The sequence below is a fragment of the Tenrec ecaudatus genome, chromosome 1 (genome assembly GCF_050624435.1).
Source record: "Tenrec ecaudatus isolate mTenEca1 chromosome 1, mTenEca1.hap1, whole genome shotgun sequence".
Classification (NCBI taxonomy): domain Eukaryota; kingdom Metazoa; phylum Chordata; class Mammalia; order Afrosoricida; family Tenrecidae; genus Tenrec; species Tenrec ecaudatus.
The window spans coordinates 82958323-82983264 of NC_134530.1; the positions used below are offsets into that span (position 1 = coordinate 82958323).

General features: G+C 47.1%; 1 protein-coding gene across 2 annotated transcripts in view; it reads right to left on the reverse strand.

Annotated features, from left to right (window-relative positions):
• Nucleotides 1–24942, reverse strand: part of DAB1 (DAB adaptor protein 1) — a 302544-nt gene that overhangs the window by 139963 nt on the left and 137639 nt on the right. For both annotated transcript variants that reach the window (XM_075539918.1, XM_075539914.1), the window contains exon 2: nucleotides 1300–1439. In XM_075539918.1, coding sequence (XP_075396033.1) covers nucleotides 1300–1439 — 140 coding nt within the window. The remainder of the gene's footprint in view (nucleotides 1–1299; nucleotides 1440–24942) is intronic.

A 24942-nucleotide genomic window follows, 5' to 3' on the forward strand; every position in this document is an offset into this window, starting at 1 on the left:
GGTTCGCAGCCCAGTGCCGACCCCAGAGTCACCAGGGCTCCATACTTCATAAATATGGCATGTGAAAATACAGTGGTTGTATGTTATATTCAAATACGCTCACATAGATTTGGTGTGGTGAACTTGTAGATGCATCCCTCCCCACACCGCCCCCCCTTACAAACCCTTGATCATTTTTACACTATTATTATTTTGTCATGTCTTACACTATCACTTAAAAAAAATAATAGAAGAGAGGCTAAAAAGTTGGAAGACAAGTGTTCTTATTTATATGTTTGTAAAGCCATTTAATAAAATATTCTTATTGTTTTACACATTTAACCAATTTCCAGTGTATTTCCCTACGGAAACACCTCCTTAAATTATTCTATGCCAGCCCTGTCTTTGTGATATCCTTACATCCCAACATATGATTACATAGTACAGAAAAATATTTTCCTGAAACAGAAATCAGAGTAGCGATACCAGTAGGACCCAGGGAAGGTGGGGAGCTGAGGGGAGGAAGGGAGAATTGATAGCCACGATTGACACACAGCCCTCTCTCCACCCAGGGGGATGAATGACAGAAACCGTGGGGGAAGGGAAACAGCAGTCAGTGTAAGATATGAAATTAATAGTAATTTATAATTTATCAAGGGGTCAAGAGTGTGGGGCTGGGGGAGAGGAGCTGAGACCAAGGGGTCAAGAGAAAGTAAATGTCTAGAAAATAATGATGGTAGCATATATACAAATGTGCTTGATACAATTGATGTGTGGATGGTTATAAGAGATGTAAGAGTCCTCAATAAAATGCCTATAAATAAAGAAAGTGTTTTTCTGGATTATAAAATTTTTAGGTGTGTTAAGAGAAAATATAAGAATTAATTGAATCAGCTTTTATCTTTGTGTACTGTCTTTTGCTACACTCACCAGAGAGCAAAATATAGAAAATTTTATTAAAAATAACAAAGCGGTAAAAACTCACAAGGTTCGAGAAACTAAAGAATTTGCTACTTATGCACTTCTGTTTTTGCAGGAGTTCTATACTGAAGCAAAAATTGACGAAAATGTGTAATCCTTGAAAAAAAAAAGAGAAATCAGACTACCTAATTACCTCCTCTGCATACATAGTTAGTGCTCAGTAAACATCAGCTTGATTATTGAGACATTCTCCCAATGGGTAAGTGAGATGCTTCCTCAGGGAGTCCAGACACTGGCAGAAAAGTGAACAAATTAAGTTATTTACCCTAGAAATGGTTAGACCATTCCTTTTTCTCCTCCACATTAGACCTGATATTAAAAACAAATATAGCAAGGCACCTTGAGCTTCATCATGGAATCCTGACATAACTTGTCTCCCCGAGCTGCAGAAACCTCATCGATCCCAATGAGCTTGGCCTTGTACCGGACGCCTTCGCCTTTGAACCTCTTGATCAAAGTGGCTTCGCTGCGGTCCTGACCTGCAAACAGAGAAAAGCGGGATTCAGACAACGCGGTGGCTGCACAGGTTCCAAGTGCCAAGTTCCAGGGTTCACTCTTTGCTTTCGCCCGTGCTACTGGATCAAAACACTTCTAGAGAGGGAAATGAAGCAATCTGCTCCCGTACTGATTGACAGTAAGGGATTGTTCCTACGGAGATGCTATGAGTTAGGATGGACTCTACAGCAGTGGGTAATGTTTCAGGAAAGCCAAATCACTGAACCCAGCAGTTCAGGCTGGGATGCAAACTCTGGTTCTGTATATTTGAATGCTGCCGAGGCAAAGCACATCACGTTTTCTGAGCCTCCGTTTCCTGAGGGAGAAAAATAAATACCCTCCCCATGGAATATTACAATGAAGAAATAAGTTGACAAGCATAAATCACCTAACAGTACGTATTCAACCAACAGTAATCAGAGCAGAAATTCTTGTTAGACTAGCATTGGCTCCGAGTCTTTTACACATCCGAGTATTAACTATGCCTTTGGCGAGAGTCCAAAGCCTTTCTTACACCCAATTCCAGGGGCTGTTTTATAGTCTGACTCCAGGGTAATCGCTTTGTATCAAGTAATGACCCGGGGACAATTATAAAAAAAATGGTTTTATGATCTCTCTTCTGCTAACTCATGTGTGTACAGAAATGGGCTTCCACACGATTGGGTATGGTGTCTCCACACCTCGCTAAGGGCTCTCCCAATAATTATTAACATAATGTTTTGGTAAGAGAAATCAATCAGGAGTTCAAACGTAGCCACATAAAACCAAGACAGTCGTCATTGTGCAGTAACCATCTGCTTCAAGCGAGATGTTTTAGAAACTTTTGGCTCACTCTTCCCCGCAGCCCAACCAAGCCCATCCAAGTCACCTGGCCAAGCCCATCTCGTCAGCAAGTGGCAAGCCAGCTCTCGCCTCATCATACGGTGCCTCGTTACAGGTCAAGGCATGGCACACGGGTGTCCTCTCTAGCTTTCAGGTGTTCAGGCCCCAGCATGTCCTTAGCCATCCTCCCCCATTGGTCAGGAACAGAGGGTCAAGGTCTTGAGAGATTACCTAATCAATTTCCCTGTCTCTGCAGGATGTGTGAACTAAGGGGTTTCCATAATGTGGGGTTCAGGATGATGTGAGGACAAGCTCCAGAAACAACAACAAGAGCGGCTAACATTGGAGACAATCCTGTTTCGTGTCATCCTTCCCGCATTCAGCCTTTTGTGAGCATCTTCTCCGAGCCACATGCTGTTACTCACTGGCAAGGGATGAATGACTAAGCCTGTCCCTGAAGAAGCACGGTTGTGTTTGAGAAGGGAGGAAGTTTTCCATGAATGCAGATCAGCTGGGGCTGCGCTTCGTGCTTGGTGTGTAAGAGACATAAGCTCTAAAGACAGCGCCTCATTTAAACCAGGGCTCCTGACATGCCTGTCAACGAGACTCTGAATCTGTTCCTTATCTGTCAAAGGAAGATAAAATATGTGCTTTAGAGAGTTGCCATGCATAAGAACTTAAATAAGATAGTAAGCGCAAGGGTGTATTTTGAGACCTGGCACATGGTACCCGGTTATCTGCAGATGGTACTTGCTGCAGCATCAATGTTGGCAGCATAGTGAGGGGGCCGAAAGGAGGGCTGGTTACAGAGTCAAGTTACATGGTCCCTGACTTCCACTTGCGGTTTTGTTCCACCCCCCTCCCCCACCCCCCCGGATGTCGCTGCTGATTCTGAGTCCATGGAAACCTTTGACTAGGAACCTGTGCGATGAAATAACCCATGGATGAGCAGGTAGAAACTGTAATTGCAGTCAAGGCCAGACCTCAAGGTTATGTGAGGGCAGAAGTCAGTGAGCAGACCATCTCCCACATACCCTACATAACCACCCAGCTAACACTTGCTACCACCTTCTTTAAGGAGCAGCATCTGGCTTGGTCTATGATTTCTCTCCAGATGATCATAGTCTGTCACAGATGGCGTTTCTCATTTCCAATACATGGCACCATTGCCTACACCGTTCTGCTCGCTATTTGGGACTTCCCCCAAATATCGACTGTCACAACGATACCAGATAGCATGTGTCATCTTCTACGCAAAGCACTTTAGACACGCTAATTCATTTAGTCTTGGAAGCAACCTAGCCAGAAGTACTCTTATTCAGGCTTGATAGATGAGGATCTAAATTGAATTATGTGAGGCCAAGTACCTTGCCCAAATTCACATCGCTAGCTAATGAGTTAGACCTGAACCCAGAAATCCCTGATGCCCAAGCCCATCTTTGTGGTTTGCTTGAGTTCTTTTGCTGCAAGTCTTTTCTCTTAGCCACGATGATTAATTGCTTCTCACCCGGCCTTCTCTATAAATTTAGCCCCAACTCAACCTTGTACTAAACCCACCGGACTCAACCCAGTAGATACTGAATTCACTGGCAGCCTTATAACACCACTGGTGGGTGGAGACTCATAGCCTCTAGCCATCATATCATAGCCCCCCCCCCCCCAAAGGCCCGTGAGTCCGATACACAGACGGCCTTTAGGAACATTTGTCAGGGCACTGAATTCTGCTAGGGAGGCAGATTCATCAGAGGCAGAGCCGCATCAGGTGAAGGAGGGCAGAGATTAATATGAAAATATTAGGTCATTTAGCGGAAAGTAGGAAGCCCAATTTAGATTAGGACTCAGGGCCACGCGAATTTGTATGAAGGGCACTTATGCAGTAGATAATCCAGTTTCTCATTAAATGCTCTACCATTAAAAGGGTAATTTTTCATGAGCACATCCTGAGCAAGGTCTTCGTTATATTAGTTAAGAAATAAATAACACATACCGCAGTCATACGCCTGTATGGAGTGCCTTCAGAAGCACGTGAGGTTTGCGGGTGTTAAGGAGCCAGTCAGTTTTTATGCATCCTAGGTCTTCGTGAACCACTTTCCCACCCATGACCTATTTTGCTGGAAGTACCAACGTAAGCATGACTCAGGATGGACTAGGGAAAGGTCACGTATTATTTAAGGAATATCATCAACATTGTCATTCTTACGGACTATACCAATGACTCTTCCACGAGTTTAAAGGCAATTTCCCACACATTCTTCCTGTCTGCTCTTTGAGTTAGGTCCAGTAAGTAATCCTGTTTACAGAAGATGACAGTGAAGCCCAAAGCCAACAGCACAGCTTGAGGTTTGTAGACACCGCTTTGTTATTGTTGTTAGGTACCATCAAGTGCGGTCCAACTCTTGCCGACAGAGTGAAACTCTTCCTACTCGTGGACCATTCTCACAATCGTTCTTATGTTGAGCTCATTGCTGCGCCCACTGTGTCCACCTACTTCATCTACGTCCTTCCTCTTTTCACTCCTCCACTTGACCAAGGACTTGCTCCAGGCTCTACTCGCTCCTGAGCACCTTTCCAAAGTAACTGAGATCAAGTCTAGCCCTTCTTGCCTCTAAGGATCTCTCTGGCCATGCTTCTCCCAAGACAGATGATTTTTCTTCTGGCTGTCCGTGGTGCCTTCAATATGCTTCTCCAGCCCGAAATGAAACACACCAATTCTTTTTCAGTCTTCCTTATTCAGTGCCCATCTTTCACATGCATATGCGGCAATGGAAAACACCTTGGCTTAGGTTAGGCGCACCTGAGTCCTCAAAGTCGCCTCCTTGCATTTCAATATTTCAAAGAGGTTTTGCATCAGTTGATCTCTTGCCTGATGCTTCCTGGAGCACTGACTGTAGATCCCAGCGAGATGAAGTCTTTGACAACTTCAATCTTTTTTCCTTTAATCGTGAACATCCCTGTTGGTCCAGATGTGGGGACTTTGCTCTTCTTTACACCGCGGTGGCATTCCTGCTGCAGGCTGCAGTCTTCGATCTTCCTCAGCCAGTGTTTCAAGTCCTTTCTACTTTCAGCAAGCAAATTCATGTCGTCTGCACAGTGCAGGCGATTAGTAAGCCTTCCTCCAATTCAGGTGCCACATTCTTCTTCCTAGAAGCTAGCTTCTCTGATCATTTATGAAGCATACAGATCAAATCAGTTGGTGGGAGGATGCAATCCTGATGCATACCTTTCCTAACTTTGAACCATGTAGTACTCCTCTGTTCTGTTTGGGCAACTGCCTCTTGATCCATGCCTGGGTTTCGCATGAACACGATGGAAGCGTTCTGGAATTCCCATTCTTCTCAAGGTTGGTCAGTAATTTTTATGGTTCTCACAGCTGAATGCCTTGGCACAGCCACTAAAACACAAGTACACAGCTTTATGGAATTCTTTACATTCAGTCAAGATCCATCTTTGTGAGCAATGCTATTAGTTCTCTGTTCCATGTCTTCTTCTGAATCAGGCCTCTGGCAGCTCCCTGTCAATGTGCAGCTGCAACCATTGTTGGATAATATTCAGCCAACATTTACTTGCACATGATATCAATGATATTGTTAGAAACTTTGTGCTTTCTGTTGGGACCCCATTCTTTGGAATAGGTACCAACATGGACTACGGCTTTACTGTGATGCAGTTCACATACCATAAGGTTCACCTACTTAAGAGTGTACAATTCAGTGGGTGTAGTAGATTCAGAAGATGTAGTCAATACAAAGAAGAAGGGATGCATAGACTGCCAGGAGGACATACACTGTATATAAACGAGTACAAGCTGACCCGAATATCAGTGGAGGCACCTAATTTTTCCACAAAAACTGCATTAGAAATGTGCTGAAAAACTCGGCTTATACACGAGGATGTATGATAGGTCTATCTTGGAAGAAGAATGGTCAACATGCTCCTTAGAAGCTAAGATGGTGAGACTTCATCTCCCATGCTTCGGACATGTTCTCAGGAGAGATGAATTCCCGGAAAAGAGCATTAGACTTGGCAAAGCAGAGGGGCAGCAGCAAAGAAGACGCTCCTCAATGAGATGGACTGACCCACAGCTGCAACCACGGATGCCAACATCACATTGAATGTGGGGAGGGCGCACAGCTGGGGAGTAGTCCATTCTGTCGCTAAAAGTTGGAACTGACTTGACAGCACCTAACAAGAAGACGTGACTAGTAATCCTGAAGTTCATTTCATGGACTTATCTACCATGTTCATATCTTCTTAGGAGAGAGACCTATTCAAATCCCAGAGCCTGAATTTCAACTCAGGTCTGACTCAACAGTCACACTTTAACTGGGAGGCTCTAAGGCTCTTGTGACCTCACTGTATATTCTGTTAAGGTGGTTAGCACTTTCTACCTTCATGACAACTTGTTGAGTAGAAGTCTTCTGGAGCCTACTGTCAACAGGCAGATGTCATCCTCATGAAGATACATGCCTCCCTAGTGCCAGCACCATGCCAGATCTTCTCATGCATTCTCTCAGGTGATCTAGGAAGTCTGAAAGGTACGCCTTGCCATTATTCTACACATGAAGACATGGTTCTATAGACGAAGAATGAGCGAGCTCAATACAGTGACTTTAAGTTCCGCTAGGAGGCGTACTACATAGGAGCCAAACAGCAACTCTTTTATGCAGACAATGTCCAGTGTGGCGATCGTGCAAAGTGGGATGCTCAGATTGAGGATTTCAAAACTGTTGTAACTTGGAGGTTTCAAAGGGATGATCATCTTTTAAACATTTTACCAGTGGTGAAATGGAGTGGGGGGTCTTTTTGATAATAAATCTGTACTGCAGGTATATTTTTATTAAGTTCAATTGTGTTTTCACAGAAGCCTGAACATTTCATTTTGAAATGCCCCCAATACTGTTCAGCAGCATTTGTGGCTGGCGAGGTGTGTATGCCTGGTGTGTGTGTGAGCGGGTAGAAGGCACTGCCTCATTAGTGCATTTTTACTTAGGTCAGAGGCAAAGAGGCTAATAGTTTGAAGATTTCCACCTTGGTATACCTGTCTCACTTGGTTCCAAAAACAAACAGTAATTAACAACCACTAATAAAGGATGCTTTGTCCGGGAGCTTAAACCAAAACAAGTAAGTAGAATTTGCAAGATGCCACTGCTCTGAATTCCAAAAGAGACAGGCCTGGGCTTTACACGGATCATCCAGTTGTCTGGAAGCCCAGTGTCTTGGAGGAACAGTAGTAGCTGATATGGGAGTTCTGGAGCCCTGGATGCCAGTGTAGTTTCTGTTACTGTACCCTTGGCTCTATGGTCACTGGTGAATCATGTATTCATGACTCTCCTGGGGGCTGAGTCTCCCCATGGGTGAGATTCGGGTGACTTGGAGAGAAGATGGCATCCACCATCTGAGTGTAGATGACATTTACATCTAGTACTGAGAGTACATGACACTTACTGTGAGCCAGAAAGGCGAGACCTAGGCATGTCTCAGTTTATGGCCATGGCAAATGGGGCAGCTGTCCTCCCAACACCCGGTCACAGAGTGTACGGGATCGCTCTGCTGAAAAGGGAAGGGAGGGAGCCTGGGTTCAACCCAGGTTTGCCCAAGCCCATAGTTTCAGAGCCTCTGTTTACTTTCTTTTATTAGTTTAGTTTAGCTTTTTTTTATCACATGCCTCTATCAGATAAATAAATTTGAGCACCGGCTCTAAAATAGGCACATTTTTATATCCATTTTACACATGGACTCCTGACAATCTATACACCAATACTAGTAATGCCCACACTTTGTAGTGTTAGTTGCTGGCCAGTGGTGCCCAGGCATGGACACGATGTGTAACAGAACAAAATGTTGCCTAGTTCTGTGTCCTCCTCATGCTCGATCAGCTCGAGTCCATTGTCACAGTTAGGGTATAGTGCATAGGTTGCCAAATTTATTTGGATTACTATTCTGCTTTTTAGGGAAAAAGCAAAAAAAATGCTACCCAGCATCGCCATGGCAATGAAACATTTTTATACTTTAGCCCACAAGCCAGGGTATAGTGTAAGTAACTCTCTTTGAGTTCTCCCACCGCCCAATCATTGGATTGTCCCCAGTTGGTGGCACAACCCTTTTTGAGAAACACTTGTGTTAGTCCGGGTAGACTAGAGAAACAAATTCATAAACACGCATATGTATATAAGAAAGAGCAATTGAATATTGAGAAAACATCCCAGCCCAGTCCAGATCAAGTCCATATGTCTGATACCAATCTATAAATTCCTCTTCAGACTCATGAAACACATGCAATGATGCCGAACGCAGGAAGAACACAGGCCATTGGACAGTCTTGTGGATCCAGTGAGGTGGAAGTATCTCAGCGCTGGTGTGAGTCTCCACGTGGCTCCTCCAGGTCCAGGGCTCTCACTGCCATCAACAAAGCCCCATGTGTCTTGTCAGTGGAGAGTCTCTCAAGGAGTGAGCACATGTCCTGCCTCCTATAAACCTTTTATCTCCTTGTGCCTCCAAATGAGGTCATCAAATTGCCACCTGACTGACAGGCCACACTCCAAACCAAAGGATTTTTTCTCTGCAAGGTTGCTGATTCAAACCCATGACCCATTAAGACGACTTTTTCCATAACGTTTTCCAGTTTCATAAAGCTTATAGAGAGTTGGTGTGAGTTGGAATCAACTCTATTGATGGCTGTGGATTTAAGCTAGTTTGTTTTATATCAAGCAATACTGTGTAGTTATCCATAAGGTTTTCATTCCCTGCTTGGAAGAGTAGATCACTAGTCTTTTTTTCATATTGGTTTAATCTGGAAGCTCCAGTGAAACTTGTCCATCACGGGTGGACCCGACTAGTATTTGAAATACTGGTAGCATAATTTTCAGCATCATAACCCAAGTCAAACGCAACCCAACTTGTTGCCACTGAATTGGGTCTGACTCACAACAGCCCTATAGAATAGAATCAAACAGTCTCCTTGGTTTCCTGTGCTGTGATGCTTACAGAAGTGGGGCACCTGGGGGATTCGACCTTCTTGGTTATCAGACAAATGCTCAATCGCTGAGTCACATGTGCTCCTTCTCCAGCTGGACAGCAACATGCAAACCATCACAGAACCACAACCCAGCAGACAGGTGGTAGTGGTAAATTTTACCTGTTCTGAAAACATTTTACTTTTCAGTTCAAGGTCAGTGGGTGGCTGATACTCTCCATCACCCTCAAAAGGATCACCTAGTATACCCCAGGGTGCTTGAATCTCACAGTCACCCCTTCCTGGTTTCTTTGATTGCGAGATAACAACTTGACAAACCCCAAGGGAGTCACAGCAAAACTACAATTGAGTTTCCTAGGATCATCCATTTGGACGGGAATCCCAGAGTCAGGGGTCAGTAATAAGCAGTGGGGGTGGGCTCGAGGGACGTGTATTGTTGTTGCTGGGTGACGGAAGTCAATTCCAACCCATAGTGACCCTCCGGAGAACAGACGCAAACACTGCCCAGTCGGCTCAATTGTCCCTGTGCCCATGGTTGTAGCCAGTGTGTCATCCATCTCGTCAAGGGCCTTCCTCTTTTCCGCTGTCTCTCTCTCAACACGATGTCCTTTCCAGGGACTAGCCTCTCCTGATAACATGACACATGCTCAGAAGCATCTGGGAACTTTCAGGAGTCGAGGCTGTGGGCCCCTGCAGTCACCCTCCACCTGATTTCCCCAGGTACCAACTCAATACTGCAATACTACACTTAACATTACCTTCACCGTCTGCCAGGTCTACCAGGAGCTCCCATCCTTCTACCTATGGTCTATTTCTCTTCCTTCAACACCAGTGCCCTCAATTCTAGTCCAGCAGGATTTCCAGGTCCCTGCATGCTTTGCTCTTGCTACTCTCTCTTCTCTGTCTTGTCCTATGTCCTTGACAAATATTTCATGACTCAGGTCAAGGATGTCCTGCATAGTGAAGTTTGTCCCCAAGCACTCCTTCCCTCCCTATCTTCCACTCCCAACCAAGTAAAAGTGCCCTCCTGAACACAGCTGATGAGCCCTCCCCCCCACCTGATCCAATCTCAATTTGGATCACTTTCCCCTTTGACTTCCAGATATTTCCCAGACTGCCTATCATGCAGATGCTTCAACCAACATGCTCAGTGGACATTTCTATCCACGCCTTCTCTGTCCCCTCAACCCTTTACTGCTAAGGTTCTTTTTATACTTGAAACAAAGCAAACAAAGTCACAGCCATCGATCGATTCCAACTTATAGAGACCCATAGGACCGAGTAGGACTGATCCAGTGGGATTTACAAGACTAAATTTTCATGGGAGTAGAAAGCCTCATACTTTTCCTGAAGGTGCCTCTGAACACTCTCATTGCTACTGAGTCGATGCCAATTCGTGGTTAACCTATAGGACAGGATAGAACTGCCCCTGTGGGTTTTCAAGATTTTCACTTTTTAAGGGAGTAAAAAGCCCCACTGCATAACCCTGGTGGTTTCGAACTCTTGACCTGGCAGATTGCAGCCCAGTGAGTAACCACTACACCATCAGTGCTCCTCATGCCATACCTCTAAGTTGGTAGTTCTCAACCCGTGGGTCCTGACCCTTTTGGGGTTGAATGACCCTTTCACAGGGGCCATGAAGACCATCAGAAAGGACATATTTCTGATGGTTTTAGGAACCGAGACACCGCTCCTCTATCTGTCTCCAGACGAGTCCCCCCACATGCAGATACACCCATATGGGAGTACCTGGCATGAAGTCTGTTACCCATGCTACACCATGCTTCAAGACACAATGCCATTTATTTGTTATTAGAAATAAATATTTCGCAGTATATAATTACATATTATTTTTGTGATTAATCAGAATGGTTTAATTATGTTAAATGTGCAATAATAAAAATATACCCTGCGTATCAGATATTTACATGGTGATTCATAACAGTAGCAAAATTACAGTGATGAAGTAGCAATGAAAATAACTTTATGGTTGGGGGTCACCACAACATGATGCACTGTATTCGTGGGTCGTGGCACGAGGAGGGTGGAGAGCCACCGCGCTAGGTGGATTCTAGTCTCCCATCTTTTGATCGGCAGCCAACCTTGCTAACCATGGGTGCCACTCAGATGCAACATCAAAATGGATGACCTTAAGGCCTAGCAGGGATCTAAAAGCAATCTCCAAGTTCATCGTTTTCAGAAATTCAAAGTAAATAAATCCAAAATGGAATGGTGAGTTTTGATATGGCAAAAGCTTCACGCTTGAGGTTTCACGCGACACAAAGTTTTGTGGCGCTCAGCTCTGACTCCGGACATTTCCCAGGTCCCTCTGGGAGGTTCTCCCAGCCAGGTCCTGTAGGAAGCTCATTTGTCATAATCTGCTGGCTTTCTGGCCTCCTCGTTCATCCGTAGGCTCTATGGAGGCAGAGGCCGGACAGGATTTGGCCGCGGTCTCCCAGCAGTCAGCATCTCCTCAGCCCCGGAGATGTATTTTTTGCTTCACTTTCTCTCAGCATCTGTCACAGGATCCCCGGCACCTCGTTGACTTTGTTTTCCTATCTGTCCCCCTCTCCAGACCTGAGTTCTGCAAGAGTGGGCATCTGCCTCCTTGACCTTGACCTTAGCCTGGTGTCTGGCATCAAGGAGACCCAGTTGCTCATATCCACAGAATAGCTGAGTCAATTATTGTAGTCATCCCAAAGGGAGCCATGCATTTTAACAGCCAGGCTGGAGGTGGAGGAGCATAGGCAGGGGTGGGGGGTGGGCGTAGGATACACTTAGTCTCCAGGAAGGGAAACCCCTAATAGCATGAAAAACCTCACATGCCCACAGTTTTTTTGCGGTGCCAAGGATGCGTCTCCTGCTCACCTCGGGCCCCGGTACATGACTCTCCTCTGAATCTACGTGGAGGCCATTCTAAGGGCATCAAGCTGAGCGTCCGTTTTGAATGGGCCACAAAGAGGCTGTCATCAAGAACACCAGTTCCCTGCCCTGGGTCAGAAGGCACTGCAAGTGGTGAGGTCCCCACCCACTGTGAGTCACCTTCCTGAGGCTGCTACAGACACAAGCACCTCCCGGAGGCTTCAGGATCCCAAGGCTGAAGGCAATTAGCATTTTTTATGACACCTGAGCAGAGGCGCAGAGAACCCTCCCCAGATGTAAATGGCCTCCCACTCCAGGGAGTTCACTGTGAATAGCCAAATCAAAGATAGTTCACACCCAAGATGGTTCTCTCTGTATTTCCATCAGCCAGAATGTTGAAGGAGAGCAACTGAGACTCAGGAAAGGCCCCATAAGTTGATTTCTCCAACTGAGACTCAGGAAAGGCCCCATAAGTAGAGTCCTCTTGCTGTGGCCAGTCTGGCTGGGGATTCTTCTCGCTGTTTGGACACTTGCAGCATTTCCTTGTCACGTGGAGGTCAGCCCCAGCGTAGGCTTTCACACGGAGCTGAGTACACATCTGTGTCTTAGATACAGAAGGATCCGAAAAGGGCGAGGAAGGACAATGAGCAGGCTGGATGACGCCTGACCGCGAGCGCGTCCATCCTGTTTCCAGACTCTGCTGGAAACCCACCAGGGCAGCTCTACCCTGTCCTACACGGTGGCTATGAGTGGACGTCAACTCGATGGCAGTGGATTTGTTTGTTTTTAACTCTTTTTGAGTCTCATTGACCCCCCTGGGAGGAATGGGCTATACCACACTTGGCATGAGGGACCTGCGGCACAGGAAAGTGAAGTCACTGGCATGTGCCGGCACTGCTCCCAAGGGGCAAGCAGCTGAGTTGCATTCAGCTTGTGCGCTGTGACTTCCCATGTTGGGGAGATTGGGGACTTTACTTGAGCGGATGGCAGTGAGCGTTTGGCCGGACTGCTCTGAGTGTAAGGCTCTCGGCATCTGTGAAACCGTATTCAAGAACCTGTACCAGGTATGTATACCTGCTACTGCCCCAAAGCCCAGGAGCTGTCAAGGGGACGCCAGCTATGAACCCGAGCTCCATCTCATAAATGCAATGCTCTTGGCACATGGCAGTCATTCAGTACATATTAATTACCTTCCTCCTTTTGGAATAATATATCTCACATTAAGTACCAGTGGCCCAAAGCTAACCGTAGCCAAGTTACACTGTAATGGTCCCAGCTGTTTGGCATTTTTTTCTTTTCCTTTTTCTTGGTTGCTTGGGAATAAGGGTGCAATTAGAACAGGACGTTCCTTCCTGAAGGCAGTGGGGAGATCACCTTATGAATTATTAACACTATCCTCAGACTGTGAGATCTTCCCTCCTCTGCACATCTCTCGGAAACACCAGGCCATCCATCTTGATGATAAGACAATTTCAGAGAGGGAATCTCTCCCCCATCAAGTCTGTCTTTTTCCTGAGAAAGCCCTCTTGTCTGCTTAGGCTGTCCAGTGTGTGTGTGTGTGTGTGTGTGTGTGTGTGTGTGTGTGTGTGTGTGGAGTTCTGGGCCCCAAAGCAGAGTAAACTTATTTTCCTTCGAATTCCATCTTGCAATTATCCAGGTGTTGATTTGCAATGGATAAATAATTATGTATGCTGGCTGCGCAACAGAGAATGCTGATCTCGTGTAATTAACTGGCTGGCAGAGAACGGAATAAGGGAGAAACACACCTAGGGGGCTGTTAAGATATGTTCTTTATGAACATAGTTGCTTTCATTATTGCTAACAGGTAAACTAAGTAAAGAGCTAAAATAATATTCACTCTAGGATTCATGTACACATTTTCTGTGAGATAAAAAAAGGATTTCCCTCTTGGTACTCACGGAAGATAAGCTAAGATAAGGGCACCTGGAGTCCATTCATTCCCTCTCTCCACTTTTTGATTGCGACTGAGCCAAGCTTTCAGAGCATATCAGTGCCCCACTTACCAATACACATCTGTTTGGTGTCATTTCACTGACTGCTCTCCCCAGGACGTGCCAGCGCATCTCCCCGTGTCTCCTGTTGCCGTTCCTCCTGCTGTCCTCGCCCTTCCCAATTTTGTTCTCGGGTAAACGCTGCTCATACTGACCTGTCTATAGTCTGGCTGAAAATTGAGGCGTGGAGGTGATGGAGGGAGGTGCTGGCCGGGGGTTCTGTAGGAAACAAAAAACTAAGATTCCAGAACCTTTCCGAGTTTCTAAATTGAGGACAGGAGAACTGGCACTTTTAAATTTAGCCTATGAGGTAGAAATTAGGAACACAGGGCTTCCAGACTCAATCACTCCATTGCCAACGGGCAATTCCGACTCATGGCAATTCCCCCAACAGGTTTATGAGACTGTAGCTATTCACAGGAGCAGACAGCCTCATCTTTCTCCCAAAGAGTGGATAGTGGGTTTGAACTGCTGATCCTGTGACTAGCAGCCCAAAGCTGACCCGACAGTGCTCAAGTCTTTCACTTACAGACAAAGGGACTCAAGTCTTTCACTTACAGACAAAGGGAGTTAGTATTTATTCCTCACTCCTCCCTTCCTAATCTACTTGCAGTTTTAAAAAAATAACTCGAATGTAAAAAAAAACCTATTATAAATGGTATATGACATCAGCAATAAACTCTTACTAACAAAATAAAACAGTAATAGGCTACCACTCCGATAAATCATTAGACCAACAATTATCTGCCGGCGTCCTTCTGAGGACCATTTCCATTATTCTGAAGGAACACTGCAGAGTACTCTGCCAAAATCCACTGGGGCAGCTGTGCGCTTCTCTTCCCGATTCTCCCAGCCCGGAGCACAGGGAAGGCTCTGAAACTCACCCCCTCCCCACCGCCCTCCCCACGCTAAAATGTAAGTGCGTTGAGGGGAAGGATTGCCTTGTTTTTTTGTTCAATTCTTGGTCCAAACAATAGTGCCTGGGAGACAGTGGGTATTCAATAAATACCGGTGGAAGAAGCAAATTTATTCAGTAAGGAAAACTACCCAGTGCTTCAAATGCCCCCCTACGACAGAGGGATTGGATCAACTGGGAGGTAGAGGACGATGGATAGGAGGAAGAGTCCAGGAGTGACGTGCATCGTGGTGTGGTTTGCTTTGCCAATTTTGAGCCTGCTGGGCCTGGAGGAAGTCACATCACATCCCTGTAAACAAAGACGCTAACACTCCCCTTCCACGGTGGGTGGTGATGCTCAGAACCACGGGGGTGAAGCAGCCAGCAGCTGACCTGTAAGAAGGGTTTCGAGTTTTCCACTGCCCTGTGGCCTCGGCCTTGTTGCGCATGGAGTACCCGGGCACACGGCCTGTGCTGCTCAGAACCTGACCTGGGGCTGCAGGCTCAGCCCCCAGCTGGCCGCCAGCCCCCGTGGTTCTCAGATGGGCTGCTCTCTCTCAGGAATACCTCACCCAAGAGCACCTCCCACCAATTACTCCCTGCCTGGCCCCTCCACCCAGTAAGAACCCTGTACCCAGTTGTACCCAGACTTTGCATCCAAGCCCAGTCCCCAAGTCACCACTTGGGGTGACAACTCTTAAGGACAACTTCAGGGGAAGCCTGGTTGAATGTGCCTTGTAGTGCCCAGCCCTGCCGCCTTCCCTCTGGAACCACGGGGACATCTGAGGGCTAGCCTCCGGAAGTTTCCCACAGGCAAGTCTGTGGTTTCCTGAGAACTTGAGGGAAAATGGCTCAGAGGGAAGGCATTGGAGGGAGAAGAGCAGAGCTCTGACCTGGAGGGAAGAGCCAGCAAGTTTTTGCAGTGCCCTGGGAAGGCGGGAAGGAGAGCTGGGGCCTGCACTGAGTGGTCAGGTAATGTAGACTGGCTGTGACCTTCCACAAGGCTAAGCCTGGGCACAAAGGCAAACCCAGTGAACACTCTGTCGTCAACAGCAAGTCAGCCCTAATCCCCCTCCCCACCTCCACCCCTCACCCCAGCAACAGCATGGAGAGGTAGTTCACCAGCCTCCCGGGCAGCTGACTGCTGAGTCTGCACCTGTGACCCACTGGTCACCACCAAGGGGCATTCTCATGACCCCTGGCACTGGGAGCTACAGCGAGCCTGCACTTCCAAAGTTCACGGCTGTCTCCTTTAGCTAAGTGCACGCAAGCATCAGATACTCTGCCCCGACAGAGCCTAGGAGCAGATTGCAACTAAGGAGACGTCTTTCCCTCTTTTCAGAAGTGAAAAATAACATGTACATGACAACCTTTGCTATTTCCTATCATTTCTTTATGTTTCTTTTTCTAATTTCAAAGTAAAACGTGATCAAGGCTTAATACTGGGAAATGCAGGAGAGAGAAAAAGGGGGACAGCCACATGACACGACCCCCCACTCCCCCCCGTGCCACTTCAGGGGTGACTCCTGCTGCATTTTTGCATATGGCCCTCCATTTTCCACAGTGTGCGCACGCACATTAATTTACACAAACCATCACCACCACAAAAGAGCCTCATCCTGTGGATCTGCAGCTCCGCAGCTTGCTTTTCCATTCAGCAGCAGACAAAGTATATTCTCCGCGCTCTGCAGCACGGATCTTCGTGACTGCAGAGTAGCCCGTCAAGTAGACCCACCACGGACGATCTCACCGATCCCCTTTCTTTGAACAGTTAGATGTTTCCAATTAAAACAGAGGCAAAGAAATACAATATTGAGGCTTACGCCTAATGGCAGTCAGAGGATGTATTTTCCCTGGGAGGCTGCCTGCCTACACTTATCAGAGTTGATGGTTCATTATTTACTCCCCCCCTTCTCCTTGTCCAGAACCGACTGGTGCAAAATAGAGTATGTGCAAAACAACGGCACCGCCTTGTCTTGAAGAAGCTTCTCAGGCAAAGGAAGGGGACTTGTCTGATGGAAACACAAAAGGCTTCCTGTAAAGTCTGGCCGTGGTGCCTCCAGAACGGCTACCTGAGGGACAGCCAAGAAGATGGGTAGGTGGAATGGGACTCATTCAGTCAGTGTGTATGACTGGGTGGGGGGGGGTGTCACAGCGCAGGGAGGAGGAACAGATCCATCCCCCAATGTGGAGTTCTCACCTCATATGTATGAACACTTGAGTTTGAAAGGCTGCTCCCCGGACCCAGACAGAGGTTAATTAAACCACAAGTGAACAAGCCTTTCTATTTCCATGCGCAGCCTGCCATTGGCTGAGAACTTCCCTCTGCACCAGTTACAACTCTCACAGGGTCATCTCCATTAGAAAAACATAGGAGGATTTAATTGGGTGTCTCAGATGCCAACTTGTTTGCAGGCATCTATTTATTTATTTATTTATTTGGGGGAAAGAAGGCTATTTCGGGCTGGGTTTATCCTGGTGTGAACAAGAGGTACCCGTTACCTTCCATTTGCCTTCTAAACAAGAGAGCTGTGTATACTATCGACTGATTAAATTATTTCCTTGGCGTACAAAGAAGCATTGTGATGAAGACAACAGAGAGGGCAAATCAATTATTTACTGAGGAGGCTGCAATATAAATTACATTTGATTAAACTCAGAGATAAATCTCAGTGATCCCAGGCTGAAGTGGAATGTGCTGGAAGACAGTGACTAAGTGCCCCTCAACAGTTACTAGTAATGAATGCAAGCGCAGGGGCCAGCCCTGATGCCCCTGGGTTTGTAACATGGCCACCCTAATAGCCATTCACTCCACTGACATATCCAGGGCCCACCACGGGCCAAGCACCTCAGCGGTCTGTTCATGAAGAAGGGAAAGCCCCAGCTGCCCTGGAGCTTAAGAGCTACACGAAGAAAGAAGATAATAAGCAAGCAAAGAAATACAAGGGGGGCTTCAACTAGCTTTTGGGAAAATGGCATTAAAAGATAGTGTGCATTTTCAGAAGCCCTCTTGCCTGCCTACCACTCATTTGCCCATTTAGCTAGGCCCCAAAGCACAAACTGTCACACAAAAATCAGCATTGTGGGCAAATGGAGGATGATCACATCAGATCACAAAATGGGAAGGACGGCTCCATCATTACACAACGTTAGCCATCACAGCCAGCACGCCTATGTTTGCCATGCCAGATGCATGACATTAATATGCAGAATTTCCACAACAGCTTTAACTGTGGTTGTAGGTGAAAGATGTTGGCTATCAAACAAGATCATGAATAAGGGAAGAGCAGGAGTAAGGAACAAGGTTAACCCAGACAGTGATAAGTGTGATGAAGATGATACGAGAATTCGATACAATAAAGACTGGGGGTGGGGGGTGGGGAAGGAAGAGCATCATTAAATTGTACAGGCTGGTCCATGAAGCCATTTCTTCAAAGATGCCATTAGAAAGATGGGAACAACAAGAAAAGGTCAAGAAAAATGTTAGGCCGGTCGACATAACAGAAGGAAGTTAGTGTGGACACAGTAGAGTTACTGAGGGGATGAGAGACAGGAAATGGAGGCGAAGAGGGAGGTCGAGTTCTTCAGATGCTACCTTCGCAGGCAACGTAGAGTGTGGACTTGGTTCTAAGTAGAATAAAAATCCACGTCAGGGCTTTATGCAGGTGAGTTCTCGTTTGTAAAGATCTATCCGACTGCTCAGTGGGGCGAGGTTTGCAGATTCCTGCGACAAAGCACAGGTAGAAGCTACTGTTGCAATACAGAGGAAAGCCTGGCATGGTTGTGTGCCACGGAGTGGATTCCCGCTCACAGGGACCTGGTAGGAGAACAGAGCTGTCCCCCGGGCTTGCCTGGGCTAGACAGCTTTACGGGAGCAGACCACCAAGTCTTTCCTGCTGGTTGGAACCACCATCTTCTCTGTTAGCAGCCAAGCACCTAGCCATTGGCCCACCAGAGCACCGATGAGTGCCGCAGATGCGGGGCAGTGGACCAACTGAAACAATGATGAGTCTGAGGTAGAGTGGATAGGGCTGGTTTGCAGGTTCCTGTGAGAATCACAGAAAAAGAGGTAGAAGAAGCTAGGCCTTCTCGCTGTTGCTTTATTCTAAGTGCTAAAACAGGGTGTCATCCCCATGGGTGATGGAGACAGAGCCAGGGGAGCCCGTGGGCCTAGGGATTCCTGCCTGGCCTTTCCAATTCCAGCTGCTTGGAAAGCGCAGGAGATTCGGCGTCAGAGAGATGCACCTCCCAAGCAGGTTCCTTGTCACACAGATACAGTCCTGATGGTCTGAATGAGAATTGTGACCTTGGCCAATCAGACTCACTCTGGGATCCCTGTTTCCTCATTTACAGTGAGAACTAGACAAGACCTACCTCACAGTGTGTGCGTTCAATAATACCGGGAGGGGTGGGGGTGTGTGGCTGGCCTTGTCTGGCATCTCTGTGTTCCATAAATTTGAGTTCCTTTACGTCCAGTTTACATGTAGTACCGGCAATCAGATGGAAACATGCCAACGTGAGAAACCTCGTTTCTTTTGAACGTGGATGCCAGCACGTCAACGCTATCACAGTTCTTATTTCATCCTTTTCTGGTGGGCACCTCCATTTATGAGGGCAGCGAGCTTGTCTCCTCCATCAGGAACAGACGTATTTTGCTTTTACCCACCCAGATCTCTACGACTGAACTTCCGACATGGGGGTCATGTTTTTACCACGTGACCCCAACTTCTGGGCTGTCTCGTTTGAACCAGCAGCTGGCAACTGACCCAAGCTGGGGTGAATAGAGCCCTATCCTTTGAACACTGGAGACTTGCAGCACCCAAAGAGAGAATCAACCTCCCCTTGCGATGGCTGGGCTGAGACTATGTGAACGGACAATTCCAGGGGCCATCATCCGCTGGCTACCAGAGAAAGCCAATCTGATGACAAGGCCAACCGGAAACAGGAGTGGGTCCTGCATGATGTGCACAACGGGCAGTTGTCCTTGGCCTCTTTCTGTGCGACATCTCTAGTTCTTTTGATATGTCCTCTGGACACAGGCAAGCTCATCTGCGGTGATTTCTGCAGCCGCTCTGACCCCTTTCCTCACACTGGGTACTGGACGGCTGCGTGTTTGGCTACATCCCCCACAATGAATGCTTGCTGAAGGAAAGGGGTACAGGCAGACACATCTAGTTGACTACCCCAGAGACTCCCACTCGATCCCCGATTTTCTCTTGTTAGCTAATAAAAACCTCAAGCGAAGGCTTTGGGTTTGCGTGATCTCCTTGCTCCTATCGCTAAGATCTCAGAACTAGGTCTAATTGTAGTTCATCCTCATTACAGGGCTTAGTTTTCAATGAATTTAACATAGAAGAGCCAGTTATCTCCTAAACTTCTTTTTGTCCCTTTCAGCCGACAGGAAAAACAGGCAGGCCTTTCTCGGATAGATAACAAAAGCATGAATGCCTACACAGCCTTGGTGTCTGTGACAGCACATTTGCCTGCCAGAGATTTCAGTAACGTCTGCAAGCACAATTTTAATGATTTTTTTAATTCGCTACTGCACATTGGCAAGGACAAGATGGAACAAATTTTGATAATCAGTGACAATAGGATAAAACAGATTGATAGGAAACAGAAATAAAGCTCCAAGTCCCCTTCTAGTTTAACTCAGCCAACATTTTGTGAACAACTTTAATATGACTGACATTGCGCCAGGAGGTGGAACTGCAATTTATTAAACACCTCCTGTGCTCCAGGTAGGGGCTCTGGTGGCATAGTGATTATGCATAATGCTGCGATCTGCAAGGTCAGCTCTTCGAAACCACCTTGGGAGGAAGATGAGGCTTTCTACTCCTATAAAGAGTTACAGTTTTGGCAACCCACAGAGGCAGTTCCACCCTGTTTTATAGGATCACTCTGAGTCAGAATTGACTTGCTGTAAGTTTAGCTTTTTGGTATGCAATGTTTATGTTCCCAAACTGATTCAGAGATAGATGCTTAGTTCTCGGTGAGCCAATCCTGTCTCGCTGTGACCCTGTGGGTTTCAGAGAGAACTGCACTGGGTAAGGTTTTCACGACTATGATATGGGACAGCAGATCACCAGGCCTTTCTTCCAAGGTGCCTCTGGGGGGATTCAAATCACAAACTTTGCAGTGTCAAGCCTAGCACTTATGCCACCCAAGACTCCATGCAGTGGGTATTCTTCTTCGTCCTCCAATTTTATAGATGGGAAATAAAGTTCACAGTGGCCAGGTAGCCTTTGTTTGGCTGCCAATTGACTCCCAATAATGTATTTTCCCCACAAGTCTAAATCTTCCAAAGAACTGAAAGACAAAAAATAGGGAGTGGGGGTGGGTCGGCGCTACAAATTTTAGGTACAGGAAAGTAACCCTGTACCCTCAAACAATTTATAATCGTCGGAAGATGTTTTGCCTTTCCGCTATTCCTTAGCACATTGTTCAGTGAAGTCCCAGGAATTGCACCTAGGAATTAGTATCAGCAATATAAGTTTTATAACCTCCTCTTTTAGGAAAGAAATCATTAAGTCAAAATTCCCCATGGCAATCAGGAACCCCTGCCCCCATAGTCCATTCCAAACTCCAAACTCACTTGCATTGAGTTAATGCAGACTCATAGTGACCCGGTAGGACAGGGTGGCACGGTCCCTGTGATTTCCCAGAATGTAGCTCTTAACGGGAGTAGAAAGCACCATCTTTCTTTCTTGGAGCAATTAGTGGTTTTGAACTGCTCACCTTGCAGATGACAGAACCCAATGCATGGCCACTACTCCACCAGAGCTCCTTCCATAACCCACCAAAAGGAGACCACAGCCACAACTAAAGGCTACTGAGAGTTGACGAGATGGACACACACTCTTCAAGGCAGTCCCTGGGCCGTTTCTAAAACACCACCACACTTGCTCAGGCCCTTGAAACTTGCCTGGATAATTCCACGGTCTACTGGTCACTCCCTGTCATAAATCCATTTGTTACAGGGTTAAAGGTTTCTCTTCTGAAAGCACACTTACAACGTCATTCCAGGATCCAAACCCTCCACGTTCCCCCACTTTCTTTCAAGCCAATCTAAACAGAAATGCTTCCTTCATTGATTCCATATCTCACCATGCACTGTCCTCCTCTTTGCTAAACACTTGGAATTAGACATGATCCTAGCCCAAACCAGTGCAGCCTTGTCTCAGGAGCTCACACTTCTGCCAACTGGGATGAAAGGAGCTTCCTTTGCTCACCTCCATTTCACCAACACCAGCCCAAATCAAGCCCAGTTCCCAGAATACATCCAGACCACCTCCGCCCGCGCACACATACCATTGTTTTCTCTTGGAACCGGTCCTTCCAGACCCCATCTGTCACATCATCTCTACATCTACCACACCTTGGTTTTCCCTCCTCCCACCAGTCCCAATTTTTGCCTTCTGGTTACTGCTTACCGATACATTTAATTCTTCCCCAGCTGTTCTTTCCCTCGGATTCTATTCATCCTGTCCCCAGGCATCATCAGCCGCCCCTTTGTTCCTCAGTTCACACGGAGAAGCATCTTAAGAAGTGAAGACAAGTAATTGCACTTGGCACAGACAACAGAGACAAAGCATCCTTTCTTCGAACACAACTGAAATCTGGCCTCAGTTCAGGCTGTCCAGCAGTCTTCCAGATGTGTGAAATCCTTTAGACTTCAACAGAGCAAAAGCACATGGCACACAGAAATGGGATGGGTGAGAGACGTGTGAGAGAAACCAGGCTACTGTATATATCCCCAGACCAAACTGTCAGGCACTAACTTGTACGACTAGCCCCAGTTGTCAAAGAAAGCAACAGATACTATTTAGGGAGATCAGGGCTCTGCTAACGTCTCCCGGGGTGCCTTCGTGGTTCAGTCTTGGAATTCTTCTCACCTTTCAAGCAGGAAACTCTAATTCTGCCAGTGCAGCTCCTACGTGCGTACACACACACACACACACACACACACACACACGCACGCACGCACACGCATGCAAGCACGCACGCCCGTGCGCGTCTGCCATCACAAGATTGTGGGCACCTGTGATGGCGAGCAGGTTCTAGAGGAGCTTTCAGACTAAGACCGATTAGGAAGGCAGGCCTCACAGCTAGTCTGAAAATCAGCCAATGACAATCCTATGCACCAAAGTCTGACCCACACTGTGGTAGTTACATCACTTCAGGTCAACTTGAAGATATACAAATGGGCAGGGTGGTATTCAACCTCTCAATCAGGTCCTAGCTGAGGGTGCCTCCTGGTGGGTGTGGCCTTCTCCTAAGGAGGGCCCTGGGAACCTCCCCTCCCTCTCTGCCTTCACCTTCCTGCTGGCCGACCTGACGACCTGATGGCTGCCCTGTATCCACGGCCATTGGATCCACAGGACCCTGAACCCACTGGTCGGTGATCTTCCTGCATCACTGCATGTGGCTACATGAGTCTAAAGTGGGGCTTATGGACTTAGTATCGGATTTATGGACTTGAGTTGGACTGAGCTGGGCTGTTTTCTTGACATGCAATTACTTCTTGATATAGAGCTCTTTCTTCTACGTATATGAGTGTCTCTGGGTTTGATGTTCGAGTCAACCAGCCTACCACCACAAAACCATGAGGACAGTAATGGACGCAGCGGTATTTATGTTCCACTGTACATGGGGTGTGTGGGGGTCACGAGTTAGGGAGGAGGGACAGGGGGGGTGACTGGATAGCAACACACAAAAGCCACAAACAGGATTTGAACACGTGCCTTCCCGGCCCAGCAGCACTGCTTCTCTTGCTTCCTTCTCAGCCCCGGTGGCAGACCCCTCATCTTTATATTCATGCAATGTCTAGGAAAACAAAAGGGATAACTCCATTCTTCAGAAGCCTGGTAAAGCTGTGAGTTTGGGAGAGGTCAGGAGTTGGCTACTCTTGCTCTCTGTCTCTGCATGGAAATTAGCCACAGGTACAAAGCGTTTGAAACATCAAAAATCCACTCTCTGCAGGAATTGTGCCCTGCAGGCGGCTTGCTCCATGGGGTCCCGGCCCCTCACTGCTGCCTGGCGCACTTGAAGGGGCTGGGATCCCTGGTCTTCTGATCAAGGCCCAGGGTTCAAGATGGCTCAGCAGAAGAGCGAGGCAGACAGTCGAGTCCCGAGGCTGGAAATATCTATTCCTGCCTGATGGAGGGTACTGTGCTGTGATTCCCCGAGTCTGACTTCCTTTACCGTAAACGCGCTCGCTGCAGTGATAGGAATACTGTTGACCAGCCGTGTCCAGTGTTTCCCCCTAATTCACTCACCTCACAACCCGGAGCCCCTTCCCGTGCACAGTGACTGTACAGAGCATAGTAGAACTGCTCCGTGGGGTTCTGAAACCGTCCAGCTTCATGGAAATAGAACAGCCTCAGTTTTCTCCTGAGGAATGGCCGGTGGTTTCAAACTGGTGACCTTTCTGGTAGCAACCCAATTAAGCTACAAGGGCGCCTTTTCCACATAGCGTAAGTTCTACCAAATAAGGCCAATGTCCAGGCCATGCCAGTGAAGCACGGGGTCTGGCCTGAGTCACCATCCAGACGCTACTCTATCTCAAGTGCTAAAATCACTCCATTAATGTGAATGTCTAAGCGCGGTGGTTTGAACTCACTAATACCATGCAAATCACTCAGGGTGTTTGCAGGGAAGCTGCTCCCCTCCCCACCTCCTGCTGTCACCACAACACCTGTGAATCACCTTTTCCATAGGAGGAGAAACAGAGGCCTGAAATGAAAGAACCTCTCTGCCCAACAACTCTCGGAGATGCTTTAAAAATAGGTTGGTTTCCTCGGGACAAGAAGGGCAGCCTGTTATTATCTGCTACGTCTCTGTCTCCTCCAGTTGGCTCACAAGGCAGCTCACTGTCAAACGTTCCACAACAGGCTGTGTGCAGACCTCTACTGTAGTCATGA